This window comes from Strix aluco, chromosome 1, assembly GCF_031877795.1.
Source record: "Strix aluco isolate bStrAlu1 chromosome 1, bStrAlu1.hap1, whole genome shotgun sequence".
Taxonomy (NCBI): Eukaryota; Metazoa; Chordata; class Aves; order Strigiformes; family Strigidae; genus Strix; species Strix aluco.
This window is the reverse complement of record NC_133931.1, coordinates 126641650-126668970: the sequence shown is the minus strand read 5'-3', so window position 1 is coordinate 126668970 and position 27321 is coordinate 126641650. Positions and strand designations below refer to the sequence as shown.

General features: G+C 41.4%; 1 protein-coding gene across 1 annotated transcript in view; it reads right to left on the bottom strand.

The window, feature by feature from the left end:
- Positions 1 to 3041: 3041 nt before the first annotated feature.
- RSU1 (Ras suppressor protein 1) overlaps positions 3042 to 27321 on the bottom strand; it is a 114608-nt gene continuing 90328 nt past the window's right edge. Inside the window, exon 9 of the mRNA XM_074834745.1 lies at positions 3042 to 3515. Within this exon, the coding sequence (XP_074690846.1) occupies positions 3413 to 3515 (103 nt within the window). The 3' untranslated portion in view covers positions 3042 to 3412. The remainder of the gene's footprint in view (positions 3516 to 27321) is intronic.

Sequence of the window (27321 nt, the reverse complement as noted above, 5' to 3'; positions counted from 1 at the left end):
TTTTCAGAGCTCCCAGGTGCTGGAAAGCTGTAAAAAGCAAATTTCCTTCTCACAGGAATAATTTTCTCCCCTTGAAGCGGCATGTTGTTGGCTGTATGAGAGGTTGGCCCAAAGAGGCAACCTGAACAAATGACTGAACGAATGGATGGCAAAAGAGTCCTTTTCAAAGCACCCTGAGATCAGGGATCTCATCGTCAACCAGGCCAGTGAAACAATATTGACCAGAGGAGCAACGAGCTGCCTTTACGGAGCGCTGTGCTTCAGGTGCCACAACACAATTGTTCACCTCAGGGCAGCACCCAACGGCTCACTGGAAGGGGCCTCAGTTTGATGGATCCTCTGGAGAAATGACCATGGGGACCATCATGAGCTGCGACACTCATTAACTGGTTCACGGCAGTAGGACACAATAGTTCCTTCCCTTGAAGTACAGTGGTGAAATAAATGTGACCCAGTGAAATGAAACAAGCTGTTTTTAACTATTGAAAAAGCTATGACTCCAGAGAACAGATACATCAAATCATCACATTCACATTAAGACTGTTATGTAGTTTGCTCTAAGAAGCTGGTACCTTTTTAAAAACACTAAAACATTAGCATGTTACATCCCAAATGGTTTGCTTTTCTTCCCCGTGTCTTTTATTCTGCCCCAAGCCTCTGAAGAGCACTCCTTCCCCCCCCCCCCCCCATTTTGTTTTCTGTTTGTAAAGCTTTATACATTTCAGTTTTTCGTCATCTTCTCAGATCATTATCTTATTTTTTTATCTTTCTTTTCAAGAAACTTCTCATTTTCCCATCTGCCACCATCTTCAGTATAGTACTTCTCCCTTTAGGATTTCTTTTATCCTTCTCATCTTTATGCCTTTCACTTACTCTTCCCCAGACCCTTCATTCTTGCTTTTGCTTGTCAAAACTGTGTTTCTTCCTCCTTTATGGGGGAAGAAGTGGGAAGGTTGGGTGGATTTTTTTGCTATGAACACCCAGGAATGCTCCAATCAATACTTCAAAACCCTGCAGAGGAGAGCTTGCACGAGTCTTTCAACACTTTCAAAATTTGCAACAGCAGTTAATGGAAGTCTGACTAATGCTTGAAAATCAGCAGCTTATTTTAAAGCTGTGCTGTAGCTTCCCACCAATAACATTATCAGGCCTTCCCCAACAAGCTTTTATTTTTACATTAGAAACTCTACTTCGTGCTTTGAAACCCTTGTAGCCCTGTAGCAACTTCTCTTTTTCTAAACCCCAAGACACACAGCAGATGATGGACGCAGTCTCAGATACCACCCGGATGCCTTTAGCTCCGGCTGGATTTTTGTTCAATCAAAGGAGAGCCATATTGCTCCTCCACTCACAGAAAACCACGTCCAGGTGTACCCAGGGAGATTTCAGAAGAGAAGCAAACCCAGTTTAGCTGGAAGTGAGCGTACGTAAAATGTCTTCAAGTCTAAAGCAGGGCTGCAGGCACCTGTCAGGAGAGCAGCAGCTCAGGCCTGTGGGCATTGTCACCCCAACGGCTGGGGTAGCATTCAGTGCCAGGGAAGGATACTGGGGGACAGATCTAGAGCCTCTTCACCCCTTCTTGATAAATGTGCCCTTGTTATTTATTTTGTTCCAAAAGGAATTTGCAGTAGTAGTTTGGGGATCTTCTGACATTTCGCTGACATTTCTTCAGGGTTTTTTGTAGCATGATTATTATTGTCATTAGGTACCTTCACGTGTTAATGCCTACACTAGATTTAATTCTGTGCATTCCAGACAGGGGCCAGTTTTTGCTGTGAATTCTTAACATACACCCAACCTAGTGCCTCCATGGGCCTGTTTCAGCTGGACCTGTTCCCCTAGACAGATCACTTAACAGGAAAATCCTCTGCAGAGCTTGCAACAGATAGAATTGACTGTTCCTGACAAGTCTACCATTTTCACTGTTTTCCATCTGCCTACCAAGGCTGCCTCATTCTTCTCAAGTACCAAAGACCACTTAAAATGTGTCTAAAGCTTGATGCCAACTTCCTAGCCCTGCTTGCCAATTCAAAAAATCTGTTACAAAATATATGTCAATACATTTATTCCCAGACTAAGGCAACCATGCACTACTTAAATGCTGGGGTAATCCTAAATGCAATCGAGAGGCTGGTGCTGACAACAGTCTTCAGATACAAAACGGCTTTTGTAGAAAGTATCATTTTTAGCATGAGATACTGAAAACCTTTTCTTCTCCTGTTGAACACAAGAGGCCTGTTTCGGCAGTCTGGGCGTGTTTCCTGGCTTGCTGTCCAGATGGCAGCTGAAACTCGGCATGGGGTTGCTCAGGTATGAAATTCACGAAATTGGAAATCCAGGGCAGGAAAGTCCTGACATGAGCAATCTACGTATGAATATTTGTTCTTGCTCCTTGGGTTTCCTAGTTAGCTTTTCCTCTGCTAAGACTAAAATTGTTTGGAAATCACTGTCTGTAGATTTTATGTTTTTCTTCCACACTGGTAAGACCTGAAGCTATTTGAGATGTTAAACAATTTGCAGCTTCTGAGCTTGGTTGTGGTGCTGGCTTTGTACAGATAAATATAGAACCTGTGGCATTTTCAAAAGCCATTTGGAACAGCTCTTCAATACAAGCACTTTCAGCAGAGATTAAACACATTATTTGGGTTTTCTGCCTAAAAAAAAAAAAAATCACTTAAAAAATTGGCAGAAATACCATTTTCTTCAAATGAGAAAGTTCTCTTTCCCCAAATTGAGGCTGGCAATTGGCAGCTCTTTATAAAGACAGTTTTTTTTTTCTTCCCTCTCTCCCTTCCCCTACTCCTTGATTTCAAAATAACCTTCAAGGCAAAAAAGCAGGACATAGCAATGTAAAAAAGAAATAGAAACTGGTTAAAATCTTTCACTCCTTGAACAGAATGTTTTACATTTTAACTGACTTGTATCAGATAAAATGCTATCACATTCCTACACAAGAAATTAACGCATTGCAGGAAACTGGACACATACACTCCTCAAGGAATTCAATATTCAGAAGTCCTATTAAAGAAACTGAAACACAATACAAATAAAGACCTTTATTAAAATCACTTGGAATATTATATGAAATTCAATATTGTATAATATAGGTGCAAACCCCCTGATATTAACAGGACATGAAACATGTGAAGAGAGGACATTAATATGCATATAAATAGAAAAGCTAAAATGTGTTTGACAGTGTTATATTAAATGGCTACATAAATGTGACCATAATTAGGAGAATATGTAATTTTGTATTCCTTAAGCAGTATCTTCTAAAGCAGTATACATAGGAAATTGCTTTTACCTCTAGTGTCTGCTTTCTTATGAGTAACAGGAGATGCGTAGGAATATTATAGGCACATGCAAAAGCAATGTAAAAGGTATAAAAACAGAGGCAGAAGCCAGAGACTTATTTGTTCTTGGCTGCCAGAGGCTTACGGCTGATCTTCTTTGACTTGTCATTGTTCTTCTTTGGAGGTTCAGGATTCGCCTGCATGTGTCTGCCATAAAGACTGTAAGGAAGTGAGACAAAGAATATTTGTAATACAACCATTAAACATGGGCTTTTACTCTGCAGCATGTTAAACAATGCATCTAGTTACTAGAAATTAAAAAAGGAAGGTCATTATATTTATTTTGCCTCAACACACTGAATTTTCTATTAGATCTCACGCTGCAGTCCATATTAGGTTTTTCATGACTTACCAGGAGAGTAACATTGGGAAGAGCCGGCCTTTGGAGCAGTGAAGGAGCAATCAGTTTTGCCTTCAGAAACTGGCAACCTTTAGTCTGCAGTTATGGGATTAAGGCTCGGAAGGCTGCAAGGATGTGTATTCAAGTCGACAATGACAAAAATTGTGTTGAACTGGAGAGATAGAGTACCCACTTAGAGCAAAGTGAGCATCATCCCTAACCAAAAAACCCAAGGGCTTGATAAAGTGACAGAGAGCAATGGTGTCACAGCCGCCTTTGCTGCTCACACATGATTGATAGTACTGGGACAGCTACCAACACATCAATGCCACATTAGTAAGTACCACTGATTAAATGTTGACAAAGTATCCTACAATTAAGATGGCTGGCATTCACAGCAAAGCTAAATAGACTACATGGCTGAGAGGATCTTGCTAAATATCACATAGTAATTAATAGATAATTTATGAGTAATCCTGATTAAACTAAATTAAAAACCTACCCAAAATAAACAGCTCAAACTTAACTTCCCTTATCGACAAAGAGTGCTTTCTGAAGACGTACTTTTTGGGGGTGTCAGTGCATCTAGAAGGGAACAGAGTCAAGCTTTGTTTCTGCTCATTCAGCTGTATAAACACTGGCAATGTTGACACCAATACTGGAATCCCTCTGAAAGGTGTCCCCTTGCAAATACTTGAGATTGATGCTGGTGAGTGTCCACCCCAATCCCGTACTAGGCTGTTGGCAGTCAAGTCGGACACTAACTTCTACCACTTGATAGGAATTCTGCTACTGAAGAAGATAATGGCACCAGTTCCCAAAACAGCCTTCCTTGTGTCACTGCACCTCCACCTTTTGGTGGACTTTGTCAAGAAACAGGACTTGGGATCAGTGGCTTGGGGCTGAGAAACTCTGAGTCTTCCTAGAATTGCCTTTTCATGTGCCAAATTCTGAGTGGGTAGCTGCCAGCACTGTCACCAACAGAACCCGGGTCCTGCATTTTCATGTGTCTGGGGCACACAGAAGGTCCCAGCTGTCGCAAGCGAGCTGCACTGGTCCATCACACACACCCTCACATGCACTCTCCCCTGCTGCAGTCCATGCATGTAGCTTGCATGTCTGCCCTGCAAACAAGGACCAGGTACAGATCCTTTTGCTACTCTTGCTTAATCATGTCAGAAGAGACTTAGTTACTCATGATATGTTGTAGCTTATCCAGAAAGCATGATCTCATATACAGTTCTGCAGTGGGTACCACCCTGAGTGTGTATCTCAGAGATAAAGTGACTATTTACAGTGACCTCTTCTGCTTTGCAGGCTGAAACTAATTTCAGCAGAGGATGGGCCCTCCTTCTTCTACAGGGTCTGGTGGACTATGTAGTCAACTGTATACAAGAGACATTGAACAAGGATGCAAAGACAGAAATACTCTTGAATTACTGTGCTATAAGGCATGGCCATGGAGGGGCTATTTATGTCAGATACAGAGAGATTTTAGCTAAGACATACATTGCTCTCTACAGCTTCCTGAGGAGGGGAAGGGGAGAGGGAGGTGCTGATCTCTTCTCCCCGGTATCCTGTGACAGGACACATAGGAATGGTTCAAGGCTGTGCGAGGGGAGGTTTAGACTGGAGATTAGTAAGCATTTCTTTACCAAGAGGGTGGTCAAACACTGGAACAGGCTTCCTAGAGAGGTGGTCGATGCCCCAAGCCTGCCAGTGTTTAAGAGGCATTTGGACAATGACCTTAATAACATGCTTTAACTTGGTCAACCCTGAATTAACTTGGTTGGACTAGATGACTGTTGTAGGGCCCTTCCAACAGAAATATTCTATTCTATTCTATTCTATTCTATTCTATTCTATTCTATTCTATTCTATTCTATTCTATTCTATTCTATTCTATTCTATTCTATTCTATTCCTATGCTATGCTATGCTATGCTATGCTATGCTATGCTATGCTATGCTATGTTATCCTATCCTATCCTATCCTAATTCTATGCTATCCTAATTCTATGCTATTCTATTCTATGTCAGGTTAAAAGACACCACCTGCTCTGAGTTTTATATTGCTGTATCTGGAAGATACTTCAACCCTGGGGTTCCTGGACTGCAGAATGGGATTAGAGCTTCTCATGGGGTGGGGTGGAAAGGCAGCACTTGCTTTCACCTCCTCAGCAGCTGCAGCTTTACATCATGCTGTTAAGCAGGCTGCTGTCAAGGTGCACTGTACCCAAAACAGCCTTGCTCAAGGAAAATACAACTGTAAACTACGACATCACTTCACCTTACTGAAATTTTATGTGTGCCATCACCTACTAGTCAACAAGGGATCAGATGCCATTTCCTGATGAATACAGAGAGCCCTGACCCTCTGTGATAACTGCATGCTTACTATTAGCTACAATACACATATTTTTCTTTTCATAAGAGATGCAGCCCCAACAGCACAAGGCTATATTATATCCAAGTATACAGTATGCGTACTAATCAAATATCCATCCTAAATAACTGTTCTGTTTTGGAAGGTGTTAAGTGAGTTGAGGGAGGGAAGATATGGAAGGAGATGTTTTAGAATCAGGAAATACTATCATTGTGGAAAAGCACAGAAGTGTCATTCAAGGAGGCTGTCCCATCAGAAACCAATCCAGGGTAGAAAAAGTCAGGGAATGATGTGTCAAAAATCAATGATATGCAGCGCAGCATTTGAACCACTGTCAGCAATAACTCTGTAACTCCAAGAAGTTAGCAACAGAGAAGTGGAAATGCATGCTCAAATCTGTGAATACCAACAGTTATTTAAATACTAAATTAACATTCAAGTTGGTTGTTGGCTCTAGAAAAATAATGCTATTCACAGTGGAATGTGAGGTTTTTTCCTGTAATAAGAAAGTCCCCATTTGGGACTTTAAGCATTGAATTAACAGAGAATCCACTGAGCCACTGTATCTGAGCACCAAAAAACTTAGCGGATGGGAACAGAAGTACCCTGTCACTGTCCTGTCTTCCACCTCCTGCTGCCCCACAGCTCCTCTGCACTGTTAGCACCAACTCAGAGAGAAATATAATGTCTTTAGTGTTTTTCAGGTGTTACATACCCTTTTTTTGCTCAGGTTGGTTTAGGCTACACTTTTTTGCTTTGGAGACTGTATATGAATTTCCCTCTCAGATGACACTTCTGTCAATCATTCTGCTCTCATTTCCTGCCTTCTCAGTCCAAATGTTCAAGACTGTGGACTGGCAGAGCTCAGATTAGCAAACTCTTTCTGAAGTAAACAGGTGTGGTGGGAATTCTACCGACTATACAGATGCTTTTGAAGTGCAGAGATTGAATATTGACAGTTTTGAATGAACTTCAGAGTTCTGGTAAAGTCTACTTGGGCAACACCTTTTTACTGCAAAATGAGGTCTAGCAGCCACGGCATGCATTAAGCAGTAAAAGTCCCAATTGACCTGTAAGTATTTTTGGTAGCAGTTTTTCTTTGATATCTGCTCCTTACGATATTCAGTGTTATTGGTGCTCCAGCAATTCCCTCTGCCCCATAGAAATACTGTGTTGGTAGTGGCAGATGTGCATGAGTTGCAGAGATCTGCAGCACTTTTACACTCTTTTTACTTATTCTCATGTCCAACCGCTTCTATTTGCACGTGCACCGAAGTTTAATCCAGGAAAATAAATTACTGGGTTTGAAATAAGCTAATCAAATACATCTACTTAGGTTTCTCTGGCAAAATTTCAAGGAATTTTCAGCTGCACATTGCTATCTCAACTGAAGATAAGTGCTTTACAATCTATCACAGCAGTCTGCTACGCAAAGAGCAAGGATCAGACATATTTAGATTATACAAGCCTTCACAGACAGGGACTCTCTCTTGTGTTTGCACACATCAAATACTAGAAGACATATGGTGTCACAACAACATTTAAATACAATAATGACTGTGATAATGCCTCTGGGACAGAATTTGCCTTCTGTTACACTAGGGAAAAGAGAATTCACAATTTTCAATGAACTTCTGGTATGACAACAGGCACCACTTTCATAGCTCACAAGTTAAAAAAAAACAAAAGAAAAAAAAACCTAATGGAGCAGATCCACATGGAGAAGTAACTACCTGAATTACACGAGAATCTATAACCCTTTCGCCGTAATAGAAGTGGAGTTTACATATACAGTCCTTAATGATTTCGATACCTACTGGAAGGATACAGCCACAGAAACCATAGCTTGCATGTCACCGTCTGTCAGCCAAGCTGTACTGTGTACATGCTCTTGCTCTGGCATCACTGCAAAGTCAAATATGTTAGGCAGAGACGCTCGCGCAACGTTCTCAGCAGCGGAGGTCAGCCTAAGACATGCACACGGACAGTTATGCAGCTCAGCTGATGGATGGTAATGTACAAGGAGTTGGCACCTTGACATATCTACTTGTATGACTAGACCCTTAGCCGAGGCAGATGGTCTCCATAAACAGACAAGGGAATATTGAGGCAGATTGTGGCTACTGTGTCAACGTAGATTTGTGAGAGAAGTGCTGATAATACATTCACGGCAGCACCTTCACACTTGGTATTTTGGAACCTGTTCATGGGCCTGGTATAGCTCTGAGGAGGACACTACACACCGCTAACAGACCAAAATCTCAGCTGAAGAATAAAATCTGGAGTGCAAATAAATATTTGAGATGTTTACAGTTTGCAACAACAGTCAGAAGCTAGTTATTATAACCACAGTTCACAAACTGCTGAACCTTTGTAGACTTAGCAGCTGCAGTATTGCATGCAGCCTTCTCATTATGTTAAAGTGAAAGAGGAGATTAAATGCAAGACTGAAAATGCAGAAAGCCCTCAGATAAAGATTTCCAGTTGCTTTCTTTGCTTGTATATATTTTTCAAAGCAAATACCTCTCATGAACATAAATGTTTCTTTGTATGCAAATATAAACATAAACAAAATCTCCCTGCATTCTCTATCTGCCCCACTGGAAGTAGCAAATGAGAGCACTATGGCTGCTGCAGCAAAACTAACAATATCAAGTGAGAAAGACGCTCATTAAACTTCATCATTCTGTCTACTTTAATGATGCTTTTACTTAATAAAAATTCCCTGAGCAGTTGCAAGGATATTAGGCAAGGTCTTTGGTTATGTATCAGGGGTCTAAGCTGTCACTAGCAAGCATGCAGTTCAGGAGGGGCATTCCCAAGAGGAAAGAGTGAATACAGCTTTCTTTTAATAAATTCAGAGCGAATCAATAACCACAGCCTGCCACATTACTTAAGCATTTAGGAAAGTAGGTGATCCTTCTAAATTAAACTACAAATTGCTAGATGTTGCATGGAGCCTTGTAACTTGAAAGCATACAGTCTTGCTACCAAAATCTCTGAATTTAAAAAAGAACCACAGTTAAAATTCATATAGTTCAAAAGAGCCATTTTCAAAAACCACCTTCAGCACAATTGCCTCCAATTTTTCTCTCTTGTACAACAAAACACGCACTAGCTGAAGGCTACATGCTCCCAGAGATGAAAAGAGTGAACTTGTGTAAGCTAGTGAACTACTGTAAAGAGTTGGATGCACACATTGATTTTCTCCATTTTAAGCATTTTGAAAGAGGATTTCAAGAATGAGCCATAAGAAATACACTGCTCTCACTTTATGTTTGTAATAGACCTACAGGGTGAGTATGCAGTATGAAAAGGATGCACACAGTTAAACATGATCCTGGAGAGATGCTACCTCCAGGTATATACCGTAACCTGAGAAACAAAGGTGAAACATTCCAGCGCTGCTGGCTTTTCCAAAAGCACGAGCTCAGGTTCAGGCAGGTATTTAAGGCTCAGAGGCAGCTTCAAGTGTGGGTATTTACAGTGACCTCAACAGGATGGTCCCCAGCCCCAGCTGCTGAAGCAGGAGAGAGGAAAGGCTAAATCAGTGGGAATATCACTAGAGACTCAAATCTGAAAGAAGCGCTTGCAAGACTGATACGTGCTGGCTACCCTGTATTAGTCACAATTCTCAAGCACTTACTGCAAGATGCGTTTGCACTGGCAGTTTTTGCATAGCTTATTGCTGCTCTGGTATTCCCTCTGAGTGACTGAGACTCTTCTCCTGTAGGAGCTGCTAACACATCACCTCCTCAAACTACATCTTCTCCCAGGAAGGGGACAGATACTGAGGTTTAATTTGCCAGTAATGTACCAGAGTGAGAAAATAGTGGGGGTTAAAATTACTTTGTAAATATCATATTATTTTTGTACTTTACCAATAATTTATTTTTATTCTCTGTGACATAAGTCAGATGATTTAAATAAACAGGAACATTGCATGGGTAAGTAAAATGAATTTCTGGTTTCCTTGCACACTCGGATGGCAAGCTGCAGTTTTAGGATTCTTAATAAGTAGAACAGACAAGAGTGACTCATTTTATTCAGCTAATTTTTTGCCCCTTGTTTGCGAGTGCTCTGAGAGCAGATGGCAGCAGTGTTGGAGATGTTCATCATTTGAAGCTCTCTGCAAGATTCTCCAAAAAACTCAGCTTTGGCCTGTCATCTGTCCTGTACCAGCTCACTCCTCATGCTCCAAAATGGAGGCAGCACTACTGGCTGGTTGAAGGGGGCAGGCGCTGGCGGTGCTCCGTGCCTGCTACGCTGCAAGAGCCTCTGGGCTACCAAACCTGCAGCTCTTAATACGGTGTAAAACTGCTCCAGTATTTTTAGGTCTGTAACGGTTTGTCTTCCTCTATTGCCCACTCACACTCTGGTATGCCTAATACTTCAAACTGCCCCAAATGTCCACACCCCAGAGCACAGCCCCAGTACACTCCAAAGTGTAACAACTTGAGATACTTTTCCATTTCCTCCACCTGCCCCAATAATCTTCATAACCCAAAATTCCTGCAGACTTTGCCTTGGCATCACACTCCCTAATCCCCCAAAGTCCTGCACTTTATCTTTCAAAGACACTTTCTGCACCACCAGAAATCCCTAATCCCCTCAAGTGCTTTCTGGGGTCTTCACCCTCAGAGGCACTCCACAGGGGAACTGATCACCTCTCCCCATCTTGGTTAGCTCTTTTTTGTAGTTAGTTTCATTTTTCAGAGCCCAAATTAGGTAAGAAGGAGAGGATTCAGTATAGGTGCCCATGTCACAGTCAGTGGAGATTTGGCTAATGAAGGCAGTGGAGTAGAGAGTTTTTTGGGTGGAGTAGAGAGTTTTTTGGGTGACCAAATAGAAGTGTCTGCTGCTTAGCTGCTGTACTCTGTTATAGATTTTCACCAACTACAGTGGCCAGTGGGCAGCTAGCTGACACGTAGACACTCACGTTTAGATATTTTTAAATGCTAGATGAAGTCTACCCAAAGCAACCACTCCCTCTCTGTTCCCACTTTGCATGCTCTCACAAGCTGTTAGCTACCCTACATTACAGACTCTGCTGAGTCATACAGTCCAAAGTTGACTTACTGCAAATTCCTGCCTAAAAACACTCCAAATCTCAATAAGCAAAAAAAAGTATTCTGCCAAATCCGTCCTGGAGCTCACTGTCTCAGTGACTGTGCAGAACGTACATCCTCCAAAATAAGCTCCCCCATCCCACGCGTCTCCTACTGGACACTTCACCATTCAATTTCCCACAGGGCTCTCTTCTGCCAGATCCCTCACCCCCAAGCCTCTCCCCTTCACTTTTACTGTGCCATACACCTGAAGAAGAGAAAGACTCAACCTCTCTATGCCATGTCTCCCGCCCTCTTTTGCTACAGGTTACTGTCAGAGATGGACCCCGACCAGATGGACTTCTGGCCTGAGCTCAGGAGCTCCCGGTGGTGCTCCTCACAATAGCATCATCAGTCCTGCTGTGATGACTCAGCAGTTGTAAAGGCAATACAGTCCAGTTGGACATATAAAGAGACACCTTGGGGGAGGCGTCTGTGTGGGGAGATCTGAGCAGAAGTAACTATGATTTACAAACACCTGCTCTCCTATTGGGCTGGCAATTGCTGGATAATTTTAATTCTGCCAGACACTTCTGCTCTTAAACTGGTTAATTTAATCCCTGCTTCTTTGAACTCACCATCTTGCATGTTAAGAAGAACTAATTTTTTTTTTTTCCCAGAAAGGAATTCCAAGTAGGTGTTAGGCATTTCTTTACTTAATATACAGTAATAAAAGAAAGCTTTCTCCTCATATTCTCTGAGGCTAGCAGCCTTTTGAAGCAAGTACTTTAAATGTGAGGCTTGTTAGGGGAGCACAGCTGGAAGCTCACAGAAACCCAGCAAAAGAAAAAGTCTTTTTTAAAGGAAAATGTACAAGCCAAGACTTGCAAAACTGGCTAATGACTTTGCATACCCAACTTGAAAGACCTTACAAGAAATTTGGCTTTGGCAGAGAGGGTTTTGAAAGCACATGGAACACTAGCATCTGCTTTCTTAAAATCGGACCTATCTAATACCCAGGGACCGCAACACTGAAAATCTCAGCTGTGCTACAAAGTCAGAGAGACACGCAAGCGGGACCTCCATGGAACTGTCATGAAGGTGGAAAGGAGAGGACACGCTTACGCTTATTTCTTTAAAAACAGAGACAAACACAAATTAGGATTTCATCTAGAAAATTTATTATGCTGATGAAACAACCCCCAGCTAGCCCTGTATAATGAGATGGCAGCCTGAGAGGACTAGGGAGAGAATGATTCATTTCTGCATTTCTGGACAGTCCTATCAGACTATCTCAATTATGCAGAATTTCTCACCTGGGACTTGCATCTTCAAGTGCATCCAGGAGGGCTGATCTTCCTTCTCATGCTTCATTTTCAATGGATCAGGGAGTGGTTCAGCCTACACGTGCAGACCAGTCCCTGGATCCACCCCAGGCACAGAGAAACTTCAAAGGTCAGAACCTGAAGTTCTCACAGCTAAGAAATCTCACAGATTGCAGTGGAATATTTTTCCCCTTGTTTTCTTTTCAAAGATCAAATGGTGCTTTCCCACTTATGTATGACCAGAGAAACAATTTAGTGCCTGATACAGGCATCAGCTGTAAACCCTGAGGGCTGAGGCACCCCCTAGAACAAATGACATCCTCCACCTAATGAATCAAAAGGAATGAAGAGCCACAGAATCTGCATGAGCAGGCTCGGCTTCTTTGGCAGAAGCCAGCACAGGTGGCTGCAGAGAAAAATGCACCAGCAAGAAGGAAAAAGACTATTCCAGTGAGAAAGAAGTGTGTTCTGTTTACTGAAGACATCTGTACTGAAGACACCTTGTCTTTACGTATTTGTAATTCCATGAGCATGCAGTAGATAAATCAACAGTTTGCTCCATTTCACTAAAACATGTTGTTGGGACCATATTCAGGGCCACCTGCCTGCTCTCAGACTAACCCCGGACAGGCAGCGAACACAGTGCAGAAAACATACTGGCACACAGCACAGACACCTTCCTGGAGGCAGCCAAACACAGTCTTCTTCATTCTCATGTTATTTTAATGTTGTTGTCCACATGGAGTCCTTTGGGCTTAAGTAAACCAGTGCTCATTTTCCTTTCTGAATGTTACACTAAGGGGCTTGCTGCTCAGATAAATCTCCTTACATAATCTTTATTATTGATTTACTACATGCATTTTGCTGTGCACCTAATTAACATTAAAAAAAAGGAAAACAGAGGGTAAAAATAGCTAAGTGCAAGCCAAGGAACTTTCTTTAAGTTGTTCTACGTCTGGCAGGTATGTATTTCTTTTCCAGTAACTAGACAAAGTGTACCAATAAAATGTAGAGAGGGGACTCTGGGGAAATACTGATACGCAGAGTCTTTTTTTTTTTTTTTTTTTTTTTTAAGCAAAACTGAAGTGTCTGAGTTACTCTGAGCCTGCTCTGCTGCACACTGAGGATGACCGATTTCACTGGCAGCAGCAGGGAGAACATTCAGGGGACCGCAACTGTCCACACACAGGGTTTATACTGCTGCCCTGCTCTGCTGGGGTGGCTTACGTGTCCCTCCCAGGGTGTCTACTTCCGCCATCTCTACCAGCTGCAGGGCCAGCTGCCTAGCAGCTCCTCAAAATAGACACAAAGACCGAACAGTGATGAGGGACATGGTGACACAGTGGGGAACTCAACCAACCTAACCCCCCACAAATCACCACTCCTGAGACCCTCAAAGCTGAAGGACTAAGCCCTGGTCCCACTGCACAACCCACTTGTGTGACCCAACACAAGAAACTCTTCCTGGAAGGCTGTGCAAGCTCTGGGGACCACTGTGTAAAGGGGGCATGGGACTTAGTGCGGGATGCTTAGGGGGAGTCTTGGGATTGAGCAAAAGTACTTAAGGATTATACAGGATTTATGAGATGCTTAGGGGAAGGACCAAGAGAGTGGAAGGGAGTGATCAAGGTGGATGGCAGAGAACAAGTGCAGAAAAATGGAGAGAGGACCAGGCAGGGAATAAATGAGGCTAATAGCATGCAAGCGGGAGCTGGTAAGAACACTCGTTTGACTAAGCTCTGTGACAAATCACCTCCACTTTGTCCTACCTAAACCCTGTTTCTCGATGTTTTCTGTGTGTGCTCTCTGTTCTGACAGCATGCATGCAGGACCCATCAGCAAAGTTCAAGCCAGACACTAGGATGGACCAAGTCCTGGATACTGGACCAAGGGTCTGGGGCCAGCATCCAGGGAGGCTGAGAGGCTGTATGGAAGCTGGTAAGACTGGGTCTGGGGGCATGATACTTGAAAAGCCAAGATGTGGGAGACAGGTACCAGAGGGATCCCTGGCATAGGGTTTTCCTTGAGCACTGATCCCTAGAAATGCAGTCTGGCTGTTGTTTGTCCTCTCTGTGTTTATGTGGCCATCTGTCCTCCCATCATGTTAATCTGTTCATGACTGGCCATGTGTGTGTATATATATACACACATGTTCTGAATTTATAGTTAGCCTTGCTACTGTCAGGACAAGAGAACAGGAATACGGAGCAGCTGCTCACTGCCATCAGTGGAGGAAACCCCTGGCTCCTCCAGCCCACTGGATTTAGCTGCTCAAAAAGCACTACCAGGAAAAGGTTGAAGAAATGAGGAAACTCACTTCACCTTTCTGACACAAAGGACCACATCTGAAGTGCTACACATCACAGACAATCCAGCTTCACCCAGTCACCTGAGCTGGCTTTGTTTGACTCATGTTGGATGTACTTTTCAGAAAGACTGTTCCAGGGGAACCTTCTTGGACTGAATTTCTGAACATGCATAACAGGTCACTGTAAATATTGAATTTTGCCATCTTCCTCATGAAATCTCTTTCCAGTTCCCAAATACAACCCTTTCAACTACCCCCTGGCCAACATTGGCACAAAAATGCCAATGATGTTGATCTTCCAGACACTCTGATGAGTTGTGCTTAGACAGGTCCACATACATGCAAAGGAGCAAGGACATTCAAAGCCAATTTCAAAATCATTGTCACCGTTCATGTTAAAATGCTGGAATTTTGAAAGCCAGAGGTCAAGGACTTGGAAGCAAAAAATATCAATAAAATGGTTTTCCAGTTATAAACATCTACAGCAGAAGATCAAAGACGGTCACACAGATGCCATGTAATAAAATGATACAGACTATTCACACCATTTTCCAGCCAGTTTTGAACAAAGCATCACACCATTATTATTTGGCAAACAATTACTGGGTTTTAAGCAAATCACTGGCATTTTTCCATGGCTTTTACTGTGCCAACAAAGCTGTTCCAGAATCTGTTCAGGAGGGACCTATGTTATGTGGCAGCCAATAATCTTTATGGTAACACTGCAATGAAAATGTCGCTTACGGTAATGAGCAGAGATCATAAGTTAAGCCCCCAGCTACCTTTCTATTATTTTTCATTACAGTCTTTCTGGGTTTGTTATTCTTCAAGAGTACTCAGGGAATTACACCAAACTAGGCTCACTAGTCAGCTCTTCATTACTCAGACCACACTGAAAGTGAGCAATCAGCAAAGTGAACCAGCTCCTGAGGTAATAGAAGACAGTAACATTCATTTGAATATTTACTATTTCTTTTTTAGCTTGTCCTCTTTCTTAAAGCTCTGTTCTGTAAAACAAACTTGCCTACTGTTGGAGGCAGTTCTGAAACAACAGGAAAATTGCAAAATATTTTTTCATACCATTAACACCTTGAGCAAAGGGTTGGGCTTCCTTTCGTCTACCAGAAACAAACTGTGATATACTCATGTTTTCCTGACAGCAGTGTTTTTCCCAGATTTGTGTTCCATAGCGCTGGATGAGATGGGTGAGACAAGAAGTCTCACTTGCTGTGTGAATCCTTGTCCCTGCTCCATTGCAGATTTTTACATTGGCTTCCTTCCCTCTTGCAAAGCAAGAAGCTGACCACCCCCCTTTGGAAAACAGCAGTTACATCAGCACAACTTCCCAAGTTGCTTTCAGTGTCTTTCAGTGCCCACAGTGTGAAGAACATAGAGCCTTTTGAAAGGACGCCTTTTGCCTGATGTCTGTCAAGATGAAATGGCAACACAGTGTCAGTCTGATTTTGATTTCAACAAAATCAATACAAGTTTTGCTTCTGATTTCAGTGGGTGCAAGGTTTGGCCTTTAATGTCATGTAATATATTCCTGACAACTGAAAATCCACTAGTGCACACCATGCAGCACGTGCTATCCTGTGAGATAAATCTCATCACAGCCTTCTTGGATATCACCTACATTTCTTATTTTAGCTCTCTCCTAAACAGAATATCTTGGGAAGTGCAAAGACATCTAGATTACTTAAGAATTACAATAGAAGTTTCATAATAATTTGTATTGTGATTAGTGTTAGCAACTGAGGCATATCTTGGAAACGATGTAAAACCAAACATGGCTTTACGATGTCAATCAAACAGCACGTTCTTTGTTATTTAAATCATCTACACAGGGCCATCATTATCATCCATGCAAGCAAATAGGCAAACTGCACTTGCAGTACAGCTCACAAGCCCCAAACTATGCAGCAACATATGAACATCATCTAGGCTGGCTATGAACACTGGAGTGAAATTATGTCTTCTCATCAAATGCCAGTAATAGCTAGGGCCAATGAGTCACTCTGTAAACTTCTTAATGCACTCATTAACCAAAATAGTTTCTCTTACAAAGAAGGTGGGATTATGCATACCTACATGATCTGGTTTTGCTGAACATCTTTTTGCCGTAGGTAGGCAGCACTCCTCTGAAATCACTGGTGCTTACATACGCTCATGAGTTAGAGGAACAAATATGGAACTTTTACTTAAAAAGACAAGAACCGGTTTACTCGATCATCAGACATTTGCAAAAGGCACTGACGGGAGCCTTCAAGAGTGTAAAATAAACCAGTGGTTCCACCTGCTTCTGGGCAAGAGGAAGAGGAACATGGAATTGAAAGCACTGACTCAGTCTAAGTGCCACAGTAGCAATGAAGGCAGAAGGAGTGCAACAACAGGGAACCAAACCCCAAGCTGCGGTCTTGGGAGGATAAACTGCAGGACATCTACTCTGTGTCTTCTTAGAAATATGCTGGAAAACACATTGCAGGGAGGGTAAACATGGTCCTTGGACTACTGTCCTTACTTTCTGGTTCCTCAACACACAGGGTACCAACATGTTCGCCAAATCCCAGCCTATGCATGCAAGGTATCAAACAGGCACCCTCTGACTTGTGAAACCGTCCTAGTACTCCCCAAGCTTGCGGCACGGAGTGGATTTATAGGGAATGCAGGAGTGGGAAAAGCAAAGTGGCAAAAGATTTGTCAACAGCTGTCTGTCACCGAGAAAGCACTTCATTAGCCTGTCAATTGCACAGTGTCTAGGAGATACATTTATTGACAACTCACTGCCAATTGATCCAACATCTATATAAAGCTCTTCTTATGCAATGAGCTTGCTGACTCACATGACCATGAGATCTGTAGAGAACTAATAGCTGTTCTAAGCCCCAAATTGCTCTGATTTCTAAACACAATGAAACCAGAAGTGGTAAAATCTCACCAACATCTCGGCAGCTAGACCACATTCACTGCTTACAGCACAACATTTTAAAATGAGATTCATTTTTGATACACTTCATAGGTGGGGTATGAACTCACAGTGAATAAAAGTCCTTATACAAAACACCGTTCTTCACTTTTATGGGGATTTGTGCTTATGGGATTACTTTTGAAATACAGGGAGTCTGCATTTTCTACTTGCTCAATTTAGCACGGAAGTACCCAGTGGTGTTCAATTCTGTAAGCCAACCAACTGCTCTCTGTGGTCGGGTCCCTCAGCCTCTCATCGGGTTAGGATAATGCTGCAATGGCTAACTGATCCTGCAGTGGCTTTGACAACTGGCAGTCACTTCACACAGCCAGCAGCATTCCTGCAGTGCACATGCTCCTAACCCTTGCTTGCTTTGCTTTGTACTACCTGTTTTACCACTTCATGATAAGGCAGCATCAAAGACAGCAGGAGTAACCTATTCTGGCATCTCCATCTGGCACTATATATCAGACTTGTGTTGCTCTGGTGGATTAGTTTCAGATCCCTGTTGGCAGATCAAAGACAGCAATAATAACCGCAAATCAATCCCTCTTTAGGGCCTAAAACATCTCCCTCACACAGGATGCCTCATTTCTTCACCACCCCAGAGACCTTATAAATACCAACTTTGCCTAGACACAACAGTTGTATGCAGGTACTCAGGCCCTGGAGAATTTGGCACTGTCTTTTCGGCTGCTTTCTCCTATTCACTGACAAACACAACCAGCAGCATCAGTAGAGAGGGGCTCATGTAGATTAAACACTTGAGTGTCCAAAAGCCAGAAAGCTGCATGGTGCCAAAGTGAGGGCATATAGAGAAGATGGCTTGCTTCCTCGGTCTCATCTCAGGTAACACATTTTCCAGCACCCATCAGTGAGACAGCGCTGTATTTTCACTGAAACACCCAGCTACCATCAGCTCACTGCTCAATGCTCTAAACTGACCAACAGATGTTTTCAGAGCATGTGTTCAGATACAGAATAGATGCATCCCCAGCTGAACAACTGCACTGTGGACAGGCTGCTTTCTAATGGTGTTTCCAGACAGCTTACCCACTTGATTGGCACATGCTCTGGAAAACGGGACTCAGAAGAAAGTGGATTCACAAGGTTCGAGATCTACACAGCTGCTCCAATATAGGGGGAACATCTGGTCCCTTTTGCAACGACTGTGCTTGCATTCTTAAGATCGTGCTTGATTTCTTGATGCTTACCTGTTAGGTCTTAGCTAAGGCAGTGGGAGTTAAAAGATGACTCAAAGGCTAGGTATCAGCTCTCTGCCAGGCTATGCTTTACTGTCAAAATGAGATTTTTACTGCAAGAGAAGTAGCTTTTGTTTGCTCCTTCTCCCTAACACCTTCACGGTGACAAAGCTGTATTTACCATGATGTAGCTAGGCAGTTCCCTAGCACTCAACTCACCCAGAGCTACTGTGGCAAAAAACCCCTGTGCCTTGGATTTTAGAGAACAGCTATTATGCTGTAAAAGATAACACCTGCATGGGCAGTGAAGACATAAACTCTTCCTCTTATCTTTTTTTATGTCTTTCAGTCTCATAACTTGCTGTTTGAATTATATCTGTGAAGAGACTGCAACATCAGCTAGAATAGCAACAGTTCAACATTCCTACATTCGTCCTAAAATGAAACCTAAACAGTGAAAATGATAGTTACTTAAAGATCTGAAATTCTCAAGAAAAAAATGCATCAATTAAAGGCTAACAGCCATAAACCCTCTGGTGCCAATATTGCATACTAGTACAGTTTGCAAAGGCCAGAAAGACCTACTATTTCAGTGTTACCACGTAAGGGCCTGAAGAACATTTTGTCCTAAAATTCTTTTGAATACAAAATACTTTGATCCTGATTTTTTCAGTATTCAATTAAGATAGAGTCCTACCTGATTGACTGTTTATTACTGATAATTTTTTTTACTATACGTATAAAACTAGAACATTGTCTCAACATATGGAAAATGTGGATAGTAGATATTGCTTACAGCTGCACATAATTTTAAGAACTGTAACTGTACTATTTCTAGATAATTTTTAAACTATGACAAAGATGCATGCTATTGAAGAAAAATGGCAAACCTATAAAAAGCTACGTGTTTGAGTCAATCAAGTATAGGGAGTACTATTTTTTTCTTATAGTATGATTCTTCTGCATGCTAGTGTAAGTAGGAAGTCAGAAAGATTAACCAAAGATCAAGAAAAAAAAGACCATCCTCTTCCTCCACCCCCCCACTACTGAGCTTAGAAAAATATCTTAGAAAGAAAACAAAATTACACTGGCAGTTTCTAAGACAGTTTACTAAACCTCCGGGAAGGCCTTAGTGTTGAATTTGCCTTCCCAGTAGTACCTAAAGCACTGCTACTACAGCAATACAATAAAGTTTATGAACTTGTCTTTACTGCTGCATAATTTATCTTTGAGAAATGATAGTATGGTGAACTACTGCTCTCTATGAATCTCTTTGGGGCTCCAGTGGACTGCAATTTTTATCACAGCAAGTAAACTGGATCAAGATCGAACTCCAAACTGAAATATATGTCACGTATTTTTTTATTAATGAAAAATACTTAATTCAAAAGTTAAACACTACTATAGTCAAGTATTTTCTTATCCTCTATGTCAACTTCTCAACTAAAGTGTTTTTGAGTTACTTTACACTGAAAATCAAGATACATAATCCAGAACCACTCATATTTCTTTCTATCCAAGAAACTTTCCTTTTTCTTTTTTATTAGTTTCCTGCCTAACAAAAAATAAATATATCCCTTCATAAAAAAACCCAACCAAACAAAAACCTCCAAACCCAACAAAACCACACTGCAAATTCAGAATAAACTTAACCAGACCCCAGCAATCAAAGCCAAAGGTACACTGACTTCACTTCATCACCTGGTCTAGTTCATGGCATAGTTTGCTCAGACCACTTTCCAGAATTCTAATTACACTGCGCTAGAAAATATTTATTTTTGGGGTGCATGCCTTCTGTCAGGTCAGCAAGATAACATGATTACACAGCTGTTCGGTTACCAGATTTAATGTAACAGAGGCACAGGAAACCCTAGCCAGAGGAAAAAGTTAAAGGAAAGAAAATAGACCAATCCATTTTTGAAATTAAAAAAACCCAAACAAATTAGATGACATAAATCAGAGGGTGAAACTACACAGAAGGACAGGCATACATGTTGTGGAGAAAACTTTGTTATCATCAAACCTCACAAGCCCATGCAAAGCTGACACAAAGAGTGGTGAGGAACCAGCACAATGGAAGGGGGAGACCCACAGAATAAGGGTCAGCCAGGATCTCCTGCCAAGGATGTTTTAGATCAGTCTGTAGAACAGCTTTGTAAGAAAACTGGCAGATATTCAGCCTGGCCTGGAAAAAACAACTGTGCTGACAGACTGATGACCTATGCATACACTAGGGTAGTTTTCATCCCTGAATGTTACGATTGTTGTCTGAGTGGCATTTCTCTGCGTGTTTGTTTGTAAAAAGATAATTTCAGGATGATGAATTATTTGATTAATTCCAATATTTCAGAGAACGTTCTACGCAATGGGCAATATCATATTGATTTTGGTGAAAACAAGAAAATGAAAGGGGAAAGGTATATATACACATGGGGTTTGTGACCTCTTGCAGTTAGTTAGCAGGTGTTTCAGCCACCCAAATTTGTGGGTAATGGCCTATAGATCAAAGAGCCAGTGGATGGCTGCCATATTCTTTGCCAGTATTAGGGATCCCCCGTTTCCTCCCAATGTCCTTGCAGTACTTGCTCCCAGTACAGTTCAGAAATGCTGACACCCAGAACAAATTGTCTCAGGGATGGGAAGAAATTAAGAGCTGGGGAAAGGATGGAAGAGAGGAAGGACACAAAGCTTCATGTATGGAAAAGCAGCTGACCTTGGCATGGGATGAAGAGGACAACACCAGTATATTCCAAGAAATACACAGGCAACTCTCACTTTGGGGAAGAAAGGGAGCATTGAGTGAATGAAGGAACAGATGAGCATTCAGACCATGTGAATTCAGGGAGTCCTTATGGTATAGAGCAGAAGAACATGGGGGGTCCTTGACTGATGTAAGGAGCATACTCCCCAAATGCTGTGCAAGTTCTCCTTAGTCTGTGTTTTTCAGTACCATTAATTTAAGACTAAGCACGTTCAGCATGAGCACAGACTGCAGCAGACCCTTTGCCGTTTAAACATACATGGTGCTTGTCACTTCTTTGCATCCATCTCTCGGTCACATTAGCTCTGTTAATGAAAAAATAAATGTTGCAAAAGGGAAGTATTAACATAACCAATACCAAGGACATTAATTTTAAAAAAGCTATTTACTTTGTATCAGAGTGGTCATATATCTTGATCTTGAGCAGTTCTCAGCCTTGTCCAGATTCTGATTTCATGCTATGGAGACAAAGTCTGTCCTGACTCTCCTTCCTGCCCATGATTCATTCACTCGACATCTTTAGTACTGTACTCACTTGATGGGCTTCATGGATTTAGTAAAAGACAATAATTCTTATTTAAGCAAAAATGAGGTTTTTAGTGCAAATACTGGACAGTGACTTACTGAGAAGTATAGACATGATACAGCCCAAACTATCTGCTTGAAGAGAGAAGTCACCTGGCTCCAAACACAACAGTGACTTTGTATTTTGTGAGAAATTTTCAGCTCCATGAAGGGAGTAGGTGGGTCACCAGTCTCGAGGGATAAGCACTAGGTTCAGTGAGCTGCCTACAAGTATCACTCAGAATCTGTCTTTGAAGATCACTGTCTTAACAGTGCAGATGCAGGATGCTAGTGAAGAGTCTCAGCCAAGTAACTCATCTTCCTAATCTGTTCCCCTAACACAAACCAACCACAGACATCAACCGTATCTTCCCTGAATCAAGAGAAAAAAACGACAAAGAGCACAAAAATACTGCTGAAGCACAAGGAAAAGGTCAGTCCATGGCCACTCTTCATAGTTTTTTTGATTTGCCAAGAAAACTAGGCAACCAGCGCAGGAGAGCCTGTGCAGCCTCTGGGATGCAAGAGTGGTGCTCTCAAGGCAAAGAAGACCTGGGAACTCTCTACCTAGCAGTCACTGTTAGAATTAAACCCAATATTTTCAGGAATGGGAGAGGAAGCAGAAGCAATTACCCTGTCAGGAAATGTGCCAATAGATAACTTGGGAATAACCTGCCTATGTGAACACAAGGTGAGTTTATTTCCACCACTTCCCCATCTGTCCAAGCCACGACTTCAGTCACTCGCTAGCACATGCTGGGTGACCTCAGTGCTTTCATATCACATTACTGCCCGTCTCCCCAGCGGGGCTCTCTGGCAGACTTCACATGCTAAGTTAGAATTACTGAAGACCCAGCTGATATTCTCCTCAAAACTCCTCTGTTCCCCGCCTTTCTCAGTCACTATAGCAACGCCCATCATCCTGCAAACAGCACCAGCCGATTCGGGGCTTGCTCTGCACTCATTCATCTAAGCTGTTTTAAGAATTGCCTCTTTCCCCTGTGCAATGTTTCTAAATACCTGAGTTTTACTCCCTGCTGATGTCCTCTTGTGATGACACAGTCCCACTGCCCCGTGTCGCAAACGCACGGCTGCCCCAAATGCGGTCCCACTCTGGACTAGCCAAAATCAAAACCAAACACAGAGCACGTTGTGTTAGTATCTCTAAGTAGACTGGAGGCAGACTGAGGACCTTCTCTTAAAAATCCTGGTTCTTGTGAGCAGCTTTCCCTTTTAAAAGCCATCCCTGCTAAGGAAAGGCATTGAAGATCAGCTGTAGATAGCCAAAATAAAAAGACTGGGGCAAGGACAAAATAGCAGGGTTTTCCTTTGATCTAGATTTTTTCCAGGATGCATCTTCCTGTCTTGCTATTTTGTTTAACTGGGCTGTGACTATATGTTATTATTCTTCACATTACACCCATTCTTATTTACATTAATCCTGGCCTGGGAGAAACAACAGATTTCATTTAACTTGATCTGTCCTTACTGATTTTTTACTATGTTCTTGAAATACTATTTCAGTACTGAAAACTTTAGATCAGATATTCTCACAGCCTTTCTGAATATTTTTTTTTTTAATTTGGAAATTATATTTAGGAGGGGAATACACTTGTGGTGTATTTTTTAATTCTGCCAGAACAGGCCAGGGGTTTACAGCTTCACGATAAAATAATCAGCACATAAAATAAAAACAGTTTGAAGGAAGATAGACACTTTTTTGAAGGAGTTTTCCATAATTTTTGCAAAAATGAGTTTAATAGTACTGCTATTAAAGTGTATGGGGATAAAAACTACACATGCTACAATGGGAGATCTGTAACTTCTCTCAGTACATGGGAGAAAACAACGTTTTCTTTCAGAAGGAAAAAGTCATTTTCGTTGACGCAGTATATAATTTTCCACACACAAATGTGTTCATCCAAACCCAACCTACATGTCTCTGTACCTTATGCTCAAATTTTCTCTCACTGCATTCAATACATTAAGTGCTGCCTAACTCCCACCTCCTGAATTCAGAAAAAAAATCATTTTTTCCTTTTAAAAAAACACCCTTTGAAATAGAATGTATTCTTATTGTTATAGCCTATAAGTTAGAGGCTGAAAACCACCATTAGTTAACAACCTACCCATTACCTTGTAAAGTGTTAACAACGCATGAACCACCGCTGTAAGGAAATTGCCCAAAGAAAAGGGCAGGGCACACTCCCTGATCCACTCTCTTCTGGAGAACATAAATGTACCAGGGGTTTACCACTCAAAAAGCTTTGCTCTTTTATCCTCCCATGCTGGCTAACCTTTGCTAGCCAGCAAATGAAAGTGTGGGCCACAACATGGCCAGGAGTTTAGCATCCCTGCACAGAGTCAGGCATCTAGGTCAGTGTCTAGATCCCGGAAGTTCTGTACCTCTTCTGGAGCCACCCCACCACCCTAAGGACAGGCAGATGCTTGAGATTACACACCACCATACTTGGCACACCAAAGGCTCTGTGCCCCTTATATGCTTGAGCAATCAAAGTGTTTGCTAGTATTAAAAGAGGGGAGGGGATGTACTGAAATTTGCACTTTTCTAGAAGCACGAAGAAGAAAGACGATCCAAAATTGCTCAGAATCATTTTAAAGCCTGTGAGTTCAAGCTGTGATCCCAAAATAATATGATTCAAATAATTCAAAGTAGTCACAGAGTTTAGCAATACAGTGGTATTAAAGGAAGTGCGGTCTACCCAAAGTAAACATGGTAAACCAAAATCACACAGAGGAAACCCAGAGTCCTAAGAAGAGGACAAGCAGGAAAATACAAGTTGGTTGTGCCTTTGACATTTGCCCATCCCTCTATCCCACCTACTGATTACATGGGAGGAAAAGGCAGCAAATATCCTTTTATATCCTATTCTTTGATTATTTGGTGTCCTTGATTTCTGCTTTTACTAAATTCTCCATTTTTCTGCTATTGCTGCACTTTGTTCCTATCTCTTCCCTTTGCCTAATCAGCTGATTCTCCTCATTTATCTTCCCTGTCGAGAACCTTGGCTCTTCCCATTTCTCTTCCCTTTCCAGCTCGTCAGCCTTTGCTTTCTTACTGGTCTTCCTCCTGTACCACTTTTATGCTTTCTTCCATCCTTTCCTTGTTTCTCATCATTTTATCACTTCTTTCTTTTTATATAGAATACTCATCTTTCCATCTGTGCTCCCTTTTTGCCTCTCAGGTGGTTGGATCTGAATAGGAGTGACTCTGTTTTGAGACATTTAAGCAAGACAACAAATGACTCTTCTTAGTATTTTCCTCAGCAGACAGACACACACTACACAGAGGGGTTCTGATATAATGTGCTTTAAGATATTTCCCTGGATTCCATATCATCATTCAAAAAAATATTTTAAAAGTATCTAAAAAGCATTTCATATGAAACATTTCATATAAATCTTTATGGGAATTGCAATAAGTTCCATTTTTTTCCCTAAAAAGTAGGCATGATATAAAAGTTATTACTGACATCTGTCATATTTTAAATTCCTTTATAAAATTTAGTAGTGGCAGCAACAGATGTAGCATAAAACACTGTGAAACGATCTCCTTAATAGAGCATCCTTTAAGGAAAGCAGCTTCATCATTGACAGTCATTTAGTAACACAGGAGGCAGCTTCACAGAAGATATCTGCTGCTGTTATATTAGAGGTAATTAAACTATAAGGTGATTTATTTCTTTGCAGCCATGTAATTGAACTTTCTAAAGCCATTAACGATACCTTATGAAAGTATCAGCAGATACAGAACATGATTATCACCATCAAAACTGCATTTACAACACACAGAACTACAAAAATTCTACAAAATGCCATTTAGTGGCAAAACATTAATATGTTAAGCCACAAAAGACAGTGCACTGAGGGTAGAAATGCTGTCACCAAACGTACATCTTTCCTTCACCCTTCCCCCAGCTCTCCTTTTCCTATGATTGACAGCAATTTTCTGAGAGTAGGCATTATCTCCAGGCAAGAAAATCTGTGTACCTAAAAAATAGTTTCATATTAGTGCTATTGCAGCACTACTGATTACTAAACAAAGCTGTAGGCAACAAAATATGTATATATTTTTTTAAAAATAATGTGTCTTTAAGGGTGGAAAAAAAACCCCTATGTATAAAAATTCAGAGGAGTATCAATGTCTCACATATTTTCCCCACCATATTAACTAATCCAGCAAAAAAGATCCTTGATATGTCATTTGCTGATTGATGAGCACAGAGAGCCGAGACCTGAGCATGGAATTTTATTGCTGAAGACATTTTCATCTGCAGCCAAATCACCAGGGAAACACTTTGTCAAACAACTTCATTCTGCAGGGAGACTTTGTGACAATATTGGCAACTTAAGAATTTGTTCTGTTTTTTCCAATAGCATCTACCTGTCCATGTTGAGAAATATTTACAGTAGCGCTGCAATTCATGCATATGTCCAGCTTAAGACCCAGGAACAAGTGGTTCACATTTCATTGCAACAATATGTAAAAAATAGATGCTCACAACCTCTATTTTTTTTAGTATCTATCTATTTATCTATATATAAACGGTCCAATATATTTTTGGCAGAGTTTAACACTAAACCCCTGTACTCTCATAATAACAACTGATCTTACATGGAGCATCTGAAAGGCTACAAAGTGTTACTTGTTTTCAAGAGCTCAAGTACCTCTTTTACCCTTTTTGGTTTTGTTTTTTTTGCAACTGGGGGGACTGAATCTACCAAAATGCTGCTAACTTTTACACCATCAGGTTAGGCAAGATGTTAGGCTTCCAGTAAGACACCATGGGTTAATACATACACGCTCTTACCCTCTTGCTGCTCCCAAAATTGCTAAGGAATCTGAGTCCTGCTGATTGTCTTGAAGTTTTTAATTATTTTCTGTGTTGAACGAAAATCCCAGGTTTCACAATTTTTTACTGTGATGGGAGCAAAAGTGACCTACTATGAAATTTCTCAGCTGAGTAATAGTCATTCTGTTCTCAATGGCTCAGCTATGCCATTCACAATGGACTAAACCTGATAAATCCAGAAACAGGTAGC